An 18,492-nucleotide genomic window follows, 5' to 3' on the forward strand; every position below is an offset into this window, starting at 1 on the left:
CGTATTGGTTTGCACTCAGAGTGATATAATTGACACTGCTATCCCTCTGGTGTACAGTGTACAAGGTGTACTTGTGTCAAATGTGGCTCTGAATATTGGATTTGATTCCATACACTTACAAAACATATCATCAGATTGAGCATTTTAAAGTATATTTTTCATCAAATATTGAATTGAAATTGAAGTAGGTAAAAGCCGTAAATGGTTGTGATTTCACACCAAACACCCTGTTGAGAAAAGTGATTGTTACTAATTATGCTTGTATCTTCAGTGTTTCTGGTGTCATTGTCAACACCAGACACTTTACACCAGAGTGTTGTATTCACACCACACTCATCATGTTTCCACCTTTAGTCTGTATTCCTGTTGATGTTTTTTGTAACACCAGATTTCGAATCAAGCACATTACTCATTATAATCCAGTGTTTCATGAACGGACCTTTTCGTGTAAAAGTCTCCACTGATTAATTCAAATATACAGGTGTTAGTGCCCCGAACTATGCATTTTTTCAGTTCTTTTCTATTAAAAAAAACATATTTGTACTCTCTTGAACCTCAGACATGATCAGCGGCCTACATGTACATACTGTAATGGTAGATTAGTTGTGATCAAAGCAGGCAGGCGTAAGGACACACTCTCTTAATAATGGTGTATTGCAAGGAACATGCAATCAAATGCAAGTCAATTTTTTGCCAAAAATCAATCATACATGTAGGTCTGGCAATTAATTGCAAATTAGCTCTTTCTTGATGAAATGCTATCTTGCAACAAGTAGAAAACCTCAATTTGCTCTAGCTATAGTTGATCAGAAAATTGCAATTGATTGCAAATATTTTATTTCAACGCCCCCTGTGACTGTTTTCCTATGTGGCTATTGTTACATGTACAGTAGTGAAACAACTGATTTGAACCATAGTTGAAATGTAGTAGTAGTACTGCATCATTTTCAGCTTTTCTGTAGTATCAAACTTTATAACTCCATTTTGATATAGATGGTAATAAAAGAGCTGAAGGGGCAGAAGACAGGAGTTTGGGACTTGTAAGATGGCATTCTATTCAAGTTTTGTATTTATTATGATATTCAGGGTTTCTTTATACAAGTATTCTGTAAGTCATGGATGTTGTTTGGTACTGTTTATCATCATAGCAATTATTTGTTTAGTAATTCCTGTACCATCATAATGTACAATATCATATTTTGGCAAATGAGGAATAAAGTATGAAGCTTATGTAGAAGGCGAGTGCTAGCTGCGCATGGACGTTACCTAGCATTCTGGGAAAAGCTCTGAAATTACATGTTATTTTCGTTTGGATGATATGAGCAATAATCAGGTTCACTTTTGCAAAACGAAGATCATTAACATCACATTGGACTGTGCTGGGATTATGTCTTTTTCAATGGGATATCGATGAAACTTAATAATATAATAATAATAATTAAAGATTTGTATAGCGCACATATCTGTCGATGACACTCAAGGCGCACAATTAACTACTTATATAAAACAGAAATCAATAAATACATAAAAATGAACAAACTGAGAAGAAAAAATACACAATCAGTTAAGTTGGTAGTCAAAAAATAAAAAATGGCCTTATCAGTTATCACACAACAGTTAAGGAAATGCTTCCCTCATGAGGTAAGTCTTCAATTTGCTGTGGAATAGCTCTCTTGACTGGCACGACTTAATGTCCGATGGGATTGAATTCCACAAACGGGGACCAGCAACGGAAAAAGATCTGTCACCCCAGGACCTTTTCACTCTAACTTGTTGGAGCTGGTGAACATTCCCTGAACGAAGACCGGGTCTACACGATCTCTTCAACTCCAGAAGATCTGATAGGTACACTGGTGTCTGGTTGGTTTTCAGTTTAAAGACCAAGGAAAGAACTTTATATGCAAGTCTTTGCCTAACAGGCAGCCAATGTAATTCCTTGAGAACTGGGGTGATATGATCCGACAACTTTGAACGCTTTACAAGTCGTGCGGCAGAATTCTGGACCTTCTGTAGTCGTTTTATTTGAGTATCAGGCAGTCCAACTTAGGACTGTTTTGTGGATCAATGCCTTTGTTTCAATACAACTTGCACTGGTATACAGTCATGAAATATGAATTGTGTGTGCATTGACATAAACATTGATAGAACTCACAGATTACATGTAGCAAACAAGTATGACTTTCACATTGCACCTGAGTCATAGGATAGACAATGGCCTCAGTCATTTCATCAACATAAAATTATGTAGATACATGTACCAAAATTAGCAGCGACAACATGCCTCATCAAATTAATTTCCTACTTATAGAATAGAAAACAACAGTGTTAAATTCCATTTGTAGTCAGTTTATATCAAAGCCCACTTGTTCTGGAAACCAGATCCTCTAATACCATTGTCTACTATTTTTTTTGTCTTGCCTGCATAGCATTGAGACAATAAGTGCCGCTTTTCCGGCGGCGGAGCAGTGTTTGTTTGTTACTGCACTACCTACATTACGGGCACCAGATGGTTAGCAGACAATGGGCTGTATAAAAAATGGAATTCAACCAAATGAGCATAGATAAGTGTGATTATACCACATGGTAATATACTATTCTCCACTTTTTCTGTCACTTTTTGTTCCCCTTCCAGTATGAGCCATATTTGAATGTGTTTGTATGTTGGATAACATGTACTTGTATATTAAAATATTTTGATATAACAAAAAACAGTGCAGCTTAGGGTGTTTCTGTTTGTGTTCTTTCCTGCTCTTGGGGTTAATGACATAAATAGAGTTATGTTCAAATGCTTGTATAAGAATGAGTTAACTAATAGCACTTAATATAATATACGGACACCGGTGTTATTACACTTTCTGAGCATTAAAACATTAAAGGCTTTTCCAGGACTATAATTGAATTTCAGGACTCAAGGGATTTTAAAGCAAGGAAAATGTACAAAATTATTGTACCATTTTGTTAAAAATTTATCATCAAATCAAGAGGTTCATTTTGGGGGAGCAAATTTTAAAATTCTAGGTCTTGCCAGGACTCCTTTGGGAGAATTTAAGGACTTTCCAGGCCTGCAAAGTGAAAAAAAAACAAATTTTAGAAATCAAGTACCCATAAGAATCCAGGATGTAATGTTTCTGTTCAATGGATTGGAAATTACTATGATCGTAATCCCCCCACACACACACAATAGTAATCACCATGTGATGAAATAAAGAAATAGAAAATGTAATAAAACATGAATCATGTCATAATTAACTCCCAAGAATTGCGAGATTTGGTTTGATTTGTTTGAGGTGAATAATGAGCATAAGCAATCCTTTTTATATCACTTAAGTTCAATCTACAGCGTATATTAAAAAATGTCCATGGTGCTTTCGTCACATTGAGCTAAATTGATGCCTGTTGCCGTGGTTAAGTACACTATTTTTTATTCATGAGTTACTGTTTTGAAGAGTGGACTCCTGAATATAATAGCGTACTTAACCATGGCAACAGGTGTCAATTTGGCGTACTGTGACAAAATCGTGCATCGGTATGACAGTTTTTAATATACATGGTATATTATGTGTAATTTATACAGGAAATCTGCATAGACCATGGGTTCGACCAACGGTTTTCAAAACCACCTTTGTGAATTTGGGCCCATTAGGCTACAGCAGTGGCGGATCGAGGGGGGGCCAATCTGGCCGTATCCCCCCCCCCCCCCTTTTGAGAGCCATAGTCGTTCTTTTTTAATATAAATATGCCGTTCTTACAAAAGTGTGCCCCCCCCCCCCTTTTGAAAGTTACAGCATAATATGGGAATATGTTGGGGTTTTTTAAAAGTGAGGACCTTTTTTTTCTTGTCAAATTGTCCTCAGGGAAAATGTGCCCCAGCCCCCCCCCCCCCCCCCCCCTTGGAGAATCCTGGATTCGCCCCTGGGCTAGAGTCACACCAAGATACCAAACTCCAAATTGACTGATGATCTGTCACTGGAAGTAATGTGAATGCTTTGCTGGAGTGACCGACACACACAACTCGAGCCTTTAATTTTCATATTCAATTTTTCACAGCCGCCACACAACAGTTATGTGTGTTGAAACATTGGAGACAAAAGAATAAAGACTTTCAAAACATTATACATAACACCAGATGTTTCAGCATTCTGCAAGCATTTAATGCCTTTATTTTAATCAAATCAATATTTGTATAAATAAATAAATGATTCACAACAAAATTGAAATTTCTAAAAACCTGAAAAACAAGCATTCAAAATGAAAAGGCAGTGTCATCAAGACCAAAATATGTCAGTTCAAAAGAAAAAAGAAAATAAAACAGATGCACAGGATAACAAATCAAAGCAAAGCAAATAGAGAAATAAATTCATAGAAAGCATGGTTTGGCCCCTGAAAATAAACTGTCCACAATATATACATGTATTTAGATCTACAAAAAAAATAAAACAAAAACATTTGTTTTTATCTAGATTGCAGTGTAAAGTGCATTTACTCTGTGATATGCATAACAATTTGATGTTTGCTATAGACAATAATACACATACACATGTCTATTTTGTATTTACAAATGCTAAATATAACGTTTCATGTATGATACAGATAACATCTATATATTACAGATAATACCAAGATATAATCTATCTCCTATACATTAAGTCTAACTGGGCATTACAATTAATTGCAAATCCTATTTCAGAACCCCAAATCAATCACATGTCTTGTGACTGATCGCAAAATTGCAAATGATTGCTGATTTTTTTCTGTTGCAACAAGGAGCGTAAAATGACTTGCAACAGCTAAAATTGATCTATGAAATCAATTGCAAATTTGCAAGAGAAGTTTGCAATCGATTGAAAATATGGATTGCAAAGTTTTTTGCAACACCCCTAAGTGGTGATTCTACACAATACAGGTACAGGTGTTCGAATTAAAACAAGTGCATTCACACAAACTTTGAATCTGGAAAAACATGAATGAATCACTACAGAAAAAGGAGGGGTTTGGAAACATGTCTACAGAGGAGAGTTCATGCAATACTTTATCAACGTTATTTCCTACGAAATTCTATCCTCATTTATAGTGTCACTGTTTTCTTGATAGATGGCTAAATATAAGGGGCAGTGTGATATGACATCATGGAATACATAAAACATTTGTATCGATGATTGTTTGAACAAGTACCCATATAATTAACAATACTAAACATCAGTGCTGATCATGGTTTAAGTGTTACTGTTGAATGCAAAGGGATACTCTTACACAGAATCTACATCTTTCATTCAACTTCTAAAATACTTCACATCCAAGGCTTAGTGATATATGAATTAAAAAATGAATGAGTGTATGATCAAGACAGAAAAAGCTGTTTTAATTATGTAGTTATATGCAATGTAACATGTGAGACATGCTTTTGTATTGTTCAAAAGCTTGCAGCACGATGTGTTTTAATTGGTGTAATGTTTGGCACTATTACATTGCTTACCAACTTAACAACCAATACAATCAACTGTCTACTATACTTGAAAATGTATCATATAATGTAATATTGGGTGCTAAGTGAAGAAAGGAGACAGTCACAAATCCTTCACAAACACTACTTATCCTTTAAATGTGATAATGGAAAGAGAAGCTACAATTTCACTATTTTGATATTTGTCAAATAACTACATGTATATTTTCAAGAGGAGACTATGAACACATGTAAATAGTTGGCTCTGAATTTTTTAAGACAAAATATATACTGTTTATGTCCTAATTACAGTAATGACTTTAGTTATAAAAAAATTACATGTATCATGACAAAAAAATAAGTGATTGCTCAGAAAAACGGCTCATACACAATTGTACATTCACGACAAGACTTCTTGCCATAATTGTGTTCATAAATAGTAGCAATGCACAACATCCATAAATATATTCCTCAATATATGAAATATCCTGGTTGATGATGATGCCAACAAGGAATTATTTTTTCACACTTAGTCAAAATGAAATTTGGTTCATAAGCAGTTGATCTATTCATATTTACTACATGTAGTGGGGTTAGACCAAGTAATTATCAGACAAAATGGCTACAGCCTAGGCCCTACCTGGAAATTCACAAAATGGTAAATGGGCTAAATGCTGATTACACCGAATGGTTAGCAAATGAACTGGTTCAAGGATAACTAGAATTTAGATCATGTGGGATGAGATCAAACAGAAAGTGGACAAAGTGGGTCCAGGGGTCCGTTGCAGAAAGAGTTGTGTTTAAACGCAAGACAAAAAATAAATCGCAAGTCCCAAATGCGCGCTGTTGATTGGTTGAAAATCAAGTTGCGCATGATTTTTAGAGTTGCGATTGATTGCAACTCTTTCTGCAACGGGCCCCAGAACAGGTGGTAGTATACCATTCTGGGGTGAGATATGAGGTTCAGAGGTGGAATGGCATGGGTGCTGAAATCAACACATAATGAAAATGGAAAACGATAATGAACAAATAAAATGACAATATAGGAGAGGTAGCCGGGAAAATACATGCTGTGTGATCAAAGATATCTATCATAGAAATTCATTATAATTTCATGAACACCTATATAATGTCAACTCTTGACTGATGGGTATCAAAATGATTAACAATCTCAGTTAGGACTCAAGGAAGGGTACCAAGTTGTCCGTTAAGTCGTTCATAACTTTCTTTACAAACAGCTTTATGACACCACCCTCGGCAGTGGGCCCCATCTTACAAGGAATTACGATTAATCCGATCAATCTCAAGTATATGAAAATCAACCAATGTCATAATTTTTTTTTCAGGAAATTTGCAAAATGTCCTTTGTAAACAAAGGCAAACATGCCAAATTGTCAAGAAAACGATGAATGTATGAATATACATCATATCTACAATTTTTTAAAATGAACATGCATTTTAGATGGTTGCGTTGCTGGCTTTCCATAGTTGAGGTTGATCAGATCAATCACAACTCTTTGTAAGATGGGGCGCCCTGGTTGACCGGTACAATTCATCGACTTGAGAAAATTGGGCAGCTTGGTACAAACAAACATGGCAAGGTTGCTGGCTTCAAGTCAAGGTTATATTTGCTTTTAGTCCAAACAAAATATATATTTACAGACAAATACACAGTTATTAATATGTGAATAAATTTGGTGGTTACTTTCCTTAACATGCTTGAGGTTAGTCTATTCTACTGCTTAATGATAGATATCTGTATGTATTCAACATAAAAAAATAGGTTACTGGGTACACACTATCCATAAATGGTGATTGGGTTGATACTTGATGACTTTTCTTACAGCAGAAAATACTGTATATGTGTATTTTTAATAGAATGAGTACGTTTTCTCATAAATGTTGAGTTTAAATGGTAAAAAAGGTACATGTTTGCAGTGATTACTTGAAAAAAAAGCAAAACATTCTACATTCCATTTTGCTTTGAAGAATAATAATAATTATTGATACACATTTTGATAAAAGGTGATTTGGATTGGAAAAAGCCCAATAAGATACACAATAAATTCAAAACAAATGTTAATGCTTAGTTTAATAATTTGGGGTATGTGGTACAGAATGCTTCCATCATTCATTGGTGGGCAAATTAAAATTGTTTACAATTTCAGTTCATAATGATGAAGCATTACAAAGGTGTTGTTATTCATGAGTAACAATGGTATTAATGCTAATACATAGACTAAAGGCAGTGAAGTCAACACTCTTGAATGACTAATAGAACCCTGATATATATATTACACATGAGCCACAAAGAATCTCAATCAAGCCATAAATGAAAAGTTGATCAAATACTGTATATCAGTGGATTTTGAAGTAGCGGGAGCTCGAAGAGCAAATTAGAAAAAAAAGGGGGGAAAACATCAATTTTCTGTCACTTAGATAAATTAATAGGCATGTGCAGTGGGTGACTGCCAATATAGAGGGGCTCGTGTCCCTTGTGCCCCAGCTGAACCCGCCACTGTATATACTTATCAGCTGTAACTATGTTCAGACAAGGCATAACAAGCTCAGCAACATCTCTTTTACTTTTTCAGATCTTTAGAATATATCAGCAGCATGATGAGCAGATATCTTTGAGGAGAACAACTTGCCATCTGGAGCAAAATTTGTAAAAAGTTGCAGGCAAGAAAGCAAAAATGTTGACCTTTTTAAAATGAAAATCCAATATGACGTTACTAAACTTTGTCGCATCATGCCTGAATGAACTTTTACATCATAAAAACTACTACAATAAAAAGGGAGAAATACACTCCTGATAGACATTCATATCCTATGTAAGAATGTGATATCTTTGGGTGAGTCACACAGTTTGAAATCACAATAATCAACAAGCAAAACAAAACTCAAACAATTGCACTCTTCCTAGGGCACCTTGGCCAAACTCTGTGCCATGTATTTTAGCAGGAATCCCACTCAGCGTCTTTTAGAGTAGTTTATTCTGGGATTGCTCATTGTTTTGTCTATAAAGCAGTATGAGGATTAGTGCTGAAAAGATGCCTTTTTCTTTCAGAGTGGCTTCTTCAAATTGCCCTTTGATTTTGTCTTGAATGAAATGTGAGGATTACAATGAAAAGACACTTGTCAGAGTGCTTTCAAAGTGTTTTCTCAGAATCATCAATTTTCTTGTCAATAATGAAAATGTGTTAGAGATGACAAGACACTTGCACGATTCATGCTGAAAGACACGGCCCTGACTTATGTCACGGTGCCAACAGAAAGACACACTAATCTCACAGGCTAGCCAAATATCGCTCCTCTACTTCACATAGTCAACAATAAAATGAAACCAATGCTGTTAGGGATTGTCCATAGACCATAGCGTGACTGTCCTATCAGCACTAGATGTCAGGAAGCTAAGATCGCTAGGATGCCAGCGACACTGGATGACTTTATCCCGATGTTCTGCGATGGTTGCTGAAGGAATGGCTTGTGTGATGTCTCCTACAGTCAGAATACAGAATAAATGAATTATATGATGAAGTAATTTATAAAGAAATTAAAGAGAAGGAAGAAATAAAGTTAATGAAAATATCACATTAATATGGTGGAGTCTCAGTAATAAAGTAGAGATACTAATGGTGGATAATTCATAAAGCCGTCTGTATTAATATTATACATGTACATGTCTTTAGGCACAACTGGTGACCCATTCTCATGCTAGGTCAGATTAAAAATATTTTGTACAATTGTATTCTCATAAAATCATCTCCCTTATAGATCTCCGTGTACGTCCTGGCTTGCGCTCATCTGGTACAAGTGTCACTCTTCATGTACCCATCACACACCAAAGGGGATTTGGAGACCGTGCCTTTTCTTCTATTGCTCCACGCCTTTGGAACTCCCTCCCCTCTTCACTTCGTGAAATTGACAGCATAGAACTCTTTAAACCATCTCTCAAACTCACTTATTTCGGCATATGTGTAGTGATTAACTTATTGGATGAGCCTATACCTATGAATGTTTTTAACTTATATATGGCACAATGTAAATGCTGTGGATCATCATCATCATGTGGATCAGCATCTAATTAAATGGGATTTCTTATGAGAATAATGCATTTAAAATTCCCACATGGTCATTTCCATATATATCTTCCTGAACTGATTTGCCTCTGTTTTCTCGTTCACAAGTTGCAAAGCTCTCAAATTATCATAGCTTAAGCTGTTCATGAAGTGAAGTTTTAGATGATAAATGGGGGTTCGACATAGTGAAAGGCTTTTTTATGAAATCGCCCATATAATGAAAGATACAGTGACACAGAGTAAGAAATGCTACCTTGTAGATTCGCGAGTTTGATAGTACAGTCATATGACCCACTCATCAAGTAGAAGTTGCGTGGCGAGAATCTGAGGGATCTGATGTCAGAACTATGGGACTTGAACGTCTGTAGAGGGCGTCCTCCATGTATATCGTACAACATGCAGGATGAGTCTTCATGCCCTGATGCAAGGAGTCGACAGGAGGGATCAACAGCTACTGCAGCAGCTCCACTACCTGTGAGCAAAACACCAAATCAGAAGGTAAAATAAGAGTCTCAAGCTTTATATTTTTACGGGGGATTCAACACCTGTATTCCATTTAGTTCTTGAATTTAAACTGTCCATTCAATATATGCATGATATAATAATAAAAATAACGCATATCACATTATGAAATAATGTCCCTATGCGCTTCCAAAGGACTTTATATTATTACCCTGGCTTCAGCCCTGCTGCCTTTTGCAGCACGGAAGCGTTTCAAGGAATAAATTCCTGCCAGGTACAATGTCAACATGTCAAAATTTCTTGCCGAAGGAAATTACACCATGGCTGGTATTCAAACCCACGACCCTCTTTTTCAAAGTCAGAAGACTAATCCACTGGGCCACAATGTTCCTTCCACATATATGTAGGGTGTGCATATAAAGCACCTTTACCACTATCTTGTTGGGCCTATGATCTGTCCTAACATCACATAGTCTCAACATCAATATTAACAGCTTACTTGAATTGCCCATTTATAAGTGTGGTACATGTACATTGTAGAGTATTTTCCACTATCTGACCCCGGTGAGCCTATAATCTTAATCCATTGAGATGTCACATCATCCCAAAGTCTCAATGCAAACACAAACATCAACACCCAAACCAACACCTAAGTTTAAACCACTAAGTACCTTCAACACTATCCGATACTGGTGAGCCTATAATCTGGATGCATACCTGCCAACCTTTGATAATAAAAAATCAGTATCAAAGTCACGAGGGCGCCGAGCGGGTCGCGCGCGAGATGGTTTCCCCCTCCCATGGTAGGGACTCTGCATTTTCTGCATGTAAAAGTAGCATTTCCCTACCCTTTTTAAAGCAAATTTACCCTCTTAACCATACCACAGGATGACCTACATGTAACGTTAGTCTACTTATATGTAATATAATATCATTTATCAATCAAACATTAAAACAAGGGTCTTTAAGATATCACGTTTGTGACAAAAAAATACACCCAGTTTCATTCAGGTGTGATTTGTTTTCATTGAAATCTATATAGATTTAGGAATAATTTGATTTTGAGCATATTTTTGTAAGGCCCTCTATTGTTGGAAAGTTTCTGGAAAGATTCTCTTTTTAATCAGAAAAAAACTAATTTCAAGAATTCAATTGAGTTTTGGGCCAAGGGATATTTTGTATCATTAATTCAGATTCAAGTTGGCCTAGCCTACTGTATTAAAAACTGAGTGCAAAAAAATCTAACAAGTGATGGAATCACTTGAGTGACGCTGTCATCAACTCAACATCGACAAGCTCATTCAAGAAGGCCATTGACAGAGCTTTCTAATCCTCACCCCGCCCTCTCTCACCCGATGCGTTTATGCCCAGGAGGGCCCTGCATCGTATACATCCAGATCCAGAACATTTATTTATCATTTATAATTATATCAAGTCTATCATATGCATCAAAATAAGCCAAACATTGTCATCTTATTCATGTTTATATTTCACCACACAGGAGTAGTGACTGAGGACAAGGTTATATCATAACCTTTATTAGATAAGTGCTTGTTGGCATAAGAAAGCATATTTTCAGCCATGACAAAAACGGAGCCGAAGTAATACGGCGGAATACGCCCGACCCGCACCCACCACTGCACTTGCGGTGCGCCGATGAGACTGGGAGGCTGAGGCGCTGCAACTCGGGCGCCGGGAGTTTAGGCAAGCGAAGCAAGTAGATTTGGCGTTCGGCTCCGATGGATCAACTTGACTCGAAAGTTGATAATTGCCGCTTTCTTTCTCACAAATTTGACAATTATTCGAAAAAATAAAGTACAGATCAATTTAACATTGCGTAGGGATAAACTTGAGTAACTGCGGCAGAGCCTCCCGATGTGCACGGCGCGGCCGATCGGCCGGGTAAGCAGGCGCCGGTAAGCAGACTCATCAATGATATTACCAACACACTCTAGACACCAGTACACGACTCATTCACTAACTCATTCCACAATACAAAATCATCCGGCGAAAAGAGCAAAACCTCGAATAAAAAGTGAAATTTTCTTACTAAATCACCATATTTCGTGTCAAAAATATCACCATCCTTAATTCTATACATCGTAGTTAGGAAACAAGGGGTCTAAAAAAGTGAATTTTTCACGGTTTTTCTGATGTTCGTGGATTTTGAAAACGTGTCCTCACTGAAAACTGGCACTTTCGCGAGCCGATGTCAGCCGCCATTTTGTTCCGGAAGTCAACGCTAATATCGGCCGCGCCGCTGTGGCCGCTGCTCGTAATTTTCACATGCAATTGTAATGGAACTGTGCACTTAGCACTTAGCCGTGCGCCCCAGTTGTTTATGCGTTAGTCGTATGTTACAGCCGCTTATGCGTTAGTCGCATCATACAGCCGTTTCAATAATTTCAACACTATATTGATTGACCTAAAAATCGGAATTTTGGTTTAAAAATTCGGAATTCGGAATGGAGGCTAAAAAATCGGTATAATTCCGCCAAAATCGGAATGGTTGGCAGGTATGTGGATGCATCGAGGTGCACAACATCCCATAGTCTTAATAACAGCCCATAGTCTCAACATCAACACACACACACTAAAGCAACATCTAAGTTTAAACCACTAAGTACCTTCACCACTATCAGACCCTGGTGAGCCTATAATCTGGATGCATCGAGGTGTTCTAACATCCCATAGTCTCACAGTATTATCTTGAGACCCTGATGCCAGCATGTGACCAGACCATGTGTATAGAGAGAGTACATGACCTGTAGAAGAGACAGAGACAAACCAGATTGGAAAGTGATATTTTTTTAGTAAACCTGGGGGGTGTTTCACAAAGATTTAAGTATGACTTAAATCGCACTTAAATCCCTACGCGTACATGATATGCAACGCGCAATCTTATTGATCAATACGCAGTAGTGCGCGTCCTCTTGGCATGATCTGACCAATGCGGTCAAGCCTTTTATACCGAGCGCAACTATGCATTTAAGTGCGGCTCTAAGTCATACTTAAATCTTTGTGAAACACCCCCCTGGAGTTGATTGATCAAAAGATGAAATTAACATTAAAGGCAATTCCCCTACTACCAGCAGTGGATCTAAGGCTTTTTTTTTTTCAAATTACCATTGGAACAAGAACGGTTTAATCTCATTTGTGATACACTACAAAGGTATTTAATCATCTATATGGATTTGCTTAAAGGGATGGTCCAGGCTGAAAGTATTTATAGCTTAACAAATAGAGTAGAATTCACTGAGCAAAATGCCAAAAATTTCATCAAAATCGGATAACAAATAACAAAGTTATTGAAGTTTAAAGTTTAGCAATATTTTGTGAAAACAGTCGTCATGAATATTCATTAGGTGGGCTGATGATGTCACATCTCCACTTGTTCTTTTGTATTTTATTATATGAAATTAGGTTTATTCAATTTTTTTCCTCCAAGAACTAAAAAATTGGATTGACAATTGATTTAGTACATTAGATATTTATTGCTGCAACTTTTTTTCATTATAAGAGAGACATATTATTCACACAAGTATGAAATAATGAAAAAAATATGATTTTATGTAGTAACATAAGAAAACGGAAAGTGGAGATGCGACATCATCAGCCCACCTAATGAATATTCATGACGACCGTTTTCACAAAATATTGCTAAACTTTAAACTTCAATAACTTTATTATTTGTTATCCGATTTTGATGAAATTTTCGGCATTTTGCTCAGTGAATTCTACTCTATGTATTAAGATATAAATATTTTCAGCCCGGACCATCCCTTTAACACCCTTAGGCTAGACAACCCATAGAAGATCAGAAGATCTGCTGAACAAGGATTTTAAATGGCTACCTGACACAGCAAAAATTCTAAAATATTGAAACTTATTCAAAAGCATGCCATGTGTGTACTTGAATGAAACAGTATTTGATTCTTAACATAAATCTGAGTACCAAAATTTCCAATGATGGAAAAAATGAATGCCTGTCTCAGCAAGGAATTGACACAAATATTTTTTAATACAATAGGAAACTATTTTCTCACTAACCTGTATGTCCAGCCATTGCGTGTACAGGCTGACCTTGTTGACAGTCAGTCAGGTAGATACTGCAATCACCAGCCCCAGCACTGATAAGGGTAGTCCCACTAGGACTGTCCTTCTGGAAGACCAGGTCCCGAACTGTTCCATCATGGAACGACAGATCAACATCTGGTCCTAATGATGAGATGATGTTCAAAATCAAGTTCAATTTATTTACTTAAATTGGAAACCCCCAAATGTATACAGTACATGCACATACAAAGTTAACATAAAATTTTGAGTTGTATGAATTGAGACTGAACCTAACTCCTATCTCTCAGCATCTGATAGTGATCTAAACACATGTTTCTTAGCACATGGTTGAGATCAATTTTAAATTCTGAATTACAACTCATGTGGCATGTGCAATAATACACGACGAGTCACCTGCTGACTATGGGGAAGCTATTGATAAATCTGACTTTAGTCAAAGCAGTGATTTTGGGCCTGGAGCAGTGATTTTGGGCCTAAAACAGACACAAACGATAATATTTATCTCGGTAGACTATATGTAGGTCTACAAGAAGCTAAACAACTTCAGCCGGGACAGGCCGGGTATCAGTGGGGGAAGGTGCCGTTTGGGCCCCGAATCATGGGATTTTGTGAATGAGGTTTACATGTGCAAACAATTCAAGGTATGGGTCATGGCTGCCCCAAATAATTAAGGGTTCAAAGGGTTAACACTTGTTATTAAATTAACTTCATCTTTTGAGATAAAGATTCATATCAACTTTTGTATCCTAGGATTTAGATCAATTTGAAATCTTGCAATTTAAATGAATCAAAACTCCTTGAAAAAAGGAGCCTTGATATGACCAAATCCAACTCACCACTAGCATTGCACTTGTCAGGATCAAAGCGGACCAGCTTGACTAGTTTATCATTTGACCCAGTAGCGACTAAGTTACCCGTATGACTCCATGCAACACAATAGATAGAACCTTTGTGATGTCGCATCCTTTTAAATAAGACTTTAGGCTGCTGTACACTACCTCCAACACTGTGAACATTAACAATAATTATGATACATTAACAAAGATGAGTTTTTTAATTATCCTGCTACTTCTGAAGGGTTTAACATAAATAGATATCAAAATTTATAATTGTTCATTTCTTGAACAGAGTGTGCTAGCTCAAGACTAAGAATTAGGTAAATGATCTATGCTAATACATAGTACAAGACCTTGATCTGAATTAGAATGATCCAAATCAGAACAATCTTGGGACTTTTTGTAATGAAAAATACAATTAGCAGGTCATGCCTGTATCCTAAGATAACAATTTTGAGTCCACTGTCATATTTTTTGTGAGATACATGTAGAGTACTAGTAATATATATTGAGTCATTCAGTTTATTTGCAAGTGAAGATGCACCAGAGTTTGGCTTTGGATAATCTTTCATTCCATGATAGCAAATAAAATTCTTTTTTTTAATTTTCTTTTAAGGATACACATGCACCAGACCAAAACATAAAGTAAAAGATGAGTACAAATAATTCTAAAGATAACAGTATCTGGGTCGTACTTGGAAAAGATGATGAGGAAAGGGAGTGATGGTTCCTTGGTGGCGCACTCAAAAGAAGTAACATTCATGACATGTGCTTGAATGTTTTAGAATAAACTGTAACTATCCCAACGGAAAATGATTATAAAGTAAAAAGTATTATTTTGACTATACCTTGATGCTGTTAAATCTGGATAAACACAAATCCGGAGTGTCTTTGAATTGGAACCCACTGCGTAGAAAGAGCCTGTCGGGTCAAACGTAACAGCCCGGATAGCTTGGACATCTTCTAGACTACTGACCGCATGGCATGTAGGGTTCCAAATCTTGATGCCCTCCTGATTTAAAAAAAAATATATAAATAATCAAATTTTTTATAATGTGTATAGTTTTCATTCTGTTTGGTAGAAAATAATTGTAATCATTAGAGTATCACATGTAGGGATAGAAGTCAGTTTTAGTCACTAGGTCTGAAAAGAAGCCAGATTATACAAAAGCCTATGTGCTGTACAAGAACAATAAAATGTCAATCCTGTATTAAAAGGACTAAAATCAGGCAAAATCCTGAAGTGATATTTCCGTGATTAAAAAGGAGATAAATTAGAAAAAGATTACATACACATACTCATGCTAGCAAAATTAATTATAAAGATTCTATTAAACATATACGAGTTTAACAATTTTGGGAGGTACAAACAATTACATGAAGGTTAAATGAACAACGTACATGTAGATGAGGTTTAGAGTTCTCACACCATACATGTACATGAGTGCTAGTCGTGGATAATTTGTGTCACGGCAACCAAAACAATAACATTTCATAGAAAAGAAAAAGCAACCCACCAAAAAAAAAAAAAAAAAACACAAAGAAACATGCACTGTCTACTTTGACATCTTTACAAGACAATTGAACAAGAGCATGCATCACATTCAATAAAGGCAACTTGTTCTTGGTCATTTGCTCTTATGATGCTGAAGGGTCTGTTTGCCGATGGAGTGAACCCATATCTTACAAAACTGATCCAACTCACACATACATGTACATGTATGGATGGGATTGGAATGACCAATGTATACATGCACGAGTACCTTAGTTCCCGAATTTATCACATTGTTATCAATGAGATGCTGTCTCGGAGACTGCCGCTGACCAGCAGCAGCAGGAGAACTGTTCCTGATTCTTTGCACTGTATTTGAAGTATCACCCAGTGGTGACCCAGCCCCAAAGTGCTTTTGATCATGTTGCTTCTGTTGTTGGGGTATCCGCTGTGGCTGGGACCTATACTGGTCCGACCTAGACGTCTCGTATAGCTGTTGCCTCTGAGGCACTTGCTGTGGTAATGACGACTGGTTGACTCGTGGCGGATCAAACACAGGATCCTGGTTAATGTATGTGGCATTGGAAACTCCACGACCATGACCTAATGCCTCTCCAAAGGATGTCTCCAACTGACGATTGGGAGTCTGAGGGCTAGGTGTCCCGCTACTGGTACTAGCATTCCTTTGGCTGTTCCGCATCGAGTTACGCTGCTGTAGCACTGGATGTTGTGGTTGGGGTTGGTGGGACGACATGGGCCGGCTCAGAATGGGCGATGCCTCTGGCTCCGGGGTATGGTTTACCATGCCGTATGCGACCTTAGGGGTACTTGATTTCACGGCAGTTGCGGGACGCAGGGTAAACTTAGGAGGTGTGACCTGGTGGTGTTTTATTGACCCCAAAATAATGTTTTGAAGGGAAGAAGGTGGAAATGGAAAATACATGGAGAAAAGACAAACATTTAACACTATCACCACAATGTGCCATGCAACTAAATTTTAATACCAATATTCTAAAACAAAATGGCTTTCAAAATAAATATCATGCAAATTACAAGTAAATCTCCACAACAGCACCACATAAAATTGAAGTTATCTCACGGCAAACAGCTTGAGAAAAATTCAGAGATCTGTATATTGGCATTTTTATCTAATGTTTGTGTTATATCTCTATATTAATGTACATATACCTGTAGTAGGGGTATGAAAATACATGTCTTCATTGAAGAGTTTTAATGTTCCTGACTGATGTTCAAACTAAAGTGCTCTGGATTAATATGATGAGGTGCTTTCAAGTTATTACACAAATAATGCACAAGTAATCACTAAGACAAGTATAGATGTACTTGATCAACAAAGGAGGAAACACTGATTATTATAAACATACACAAGGACAAACATACCTCAAAAATATATTTACTTTTTTTTTCACGAATACTTGAAAATTGTAGAAGTTCAATTAAAGGGAAGATACTATTGATATGCAACACTTTAATAGATACGGCATGACAATAAAGCTCATCCATATTTTGTTTGCATTTGATACGAGGCAACAAAAAAGGGGCGACACTTTCTCAGGCAGGAGACAATTTTGGTCAACATTTTCTTAACATTTGAATTTATTCAAGCAACTCTGGACAAATAAGGCTGAGGTATAACATAAGTTTACGAGGATGGGTGGGGTCACACCGTGTGTTGGTAGGCATGACCTTTTTAGGAATAACTTTTATTTTGAGAGCCACATGAGATGCTTTATCTATCCCCTAGATAGGACATTAAATGGCAATGCACATTAAGAACCTACTGCACTATTAATGCAGTGAGTTCTTAATCCTCTTCAATAACACTGATTTGTCTCCCCCATGCCTACCTGTCTGGTTGAGGCCCCAGTCATGGGGGTGCTTGTCACTCCATTGCCTTGGACAGCTCCCTGTACACCTGGAGCCGTGGCGGGTGGAGCAGTTGCTGGAGCACTGCTTCCTCCAGTCAACTCGTCCTCTAGTTGTTTCCTGCGTTGCTCCCTCTCTTGGAGCTCACGCTGAGCCCTCTCGCGATCCTGACGAAAATCCTCATAAGCAGCGGCTGAAGAGTTCCGCACCTCAGGT

The 18,492-nt window shown here is 37.1% G+C and overlaps 1 protein-coding gene across 2 annotated transcripts; it reads right to left on the reverse strand.

The window, feature by feature from the left end:
- Positions 1-4,129: 4,129 nt before the first annotated feature.
- On the reverse strand, positions 4,130-18,492 carry LOC129277528 (WD repeat-containing protein 47-like). Of its 2 annotated transcripts, XM_064109981.1 has the most exons (8): positions 18,258-18,492; positions 16,661-17,266; positions 15,746-15,909; positions 14,898-15,067; positions 14,035-14,202; positions 12,612-12,749; positions 9,776-9,994; positions 4,130-8,941 (listed from the first exon to the last, which is right to left on the reverse strand). In XM_064109981.1, the coding sequence occupies exons 1-8, from the start codon at positions 18,279-18,281 to the stop codon at positions 8,796-8,798; spliced, it is 1,635 nt and encodes a 544-aa protein (XP_063966051.1). In that variant the 5' UTR covers positions 18,282-18,492; the 3' UTR covers positions 4,130-8,795. The 2 variants fall into 2 exon arrangements, with proteins under 2 accessions (XP_063966051.1, XP_063966052.1); XM_064109982.1 differs by lacking the exon at positions 16,661-17,266.

Source organism: Lytechinus pictus, chromosome 15 (assembly GCF_037042905.1).
Source record: "Lytechinus pictus isolate F3 Inbred chromosome 15, Lp3.0, whole genome shotgun sequence".
In the NCBI taxonomy this organism is placed as follows: Eukaryota; Metazoa; Echinodermata; class Echinoidea; order Temnopleuroida; family Toxopneustidae; genus Lytechinus; species Lytechinus pictus.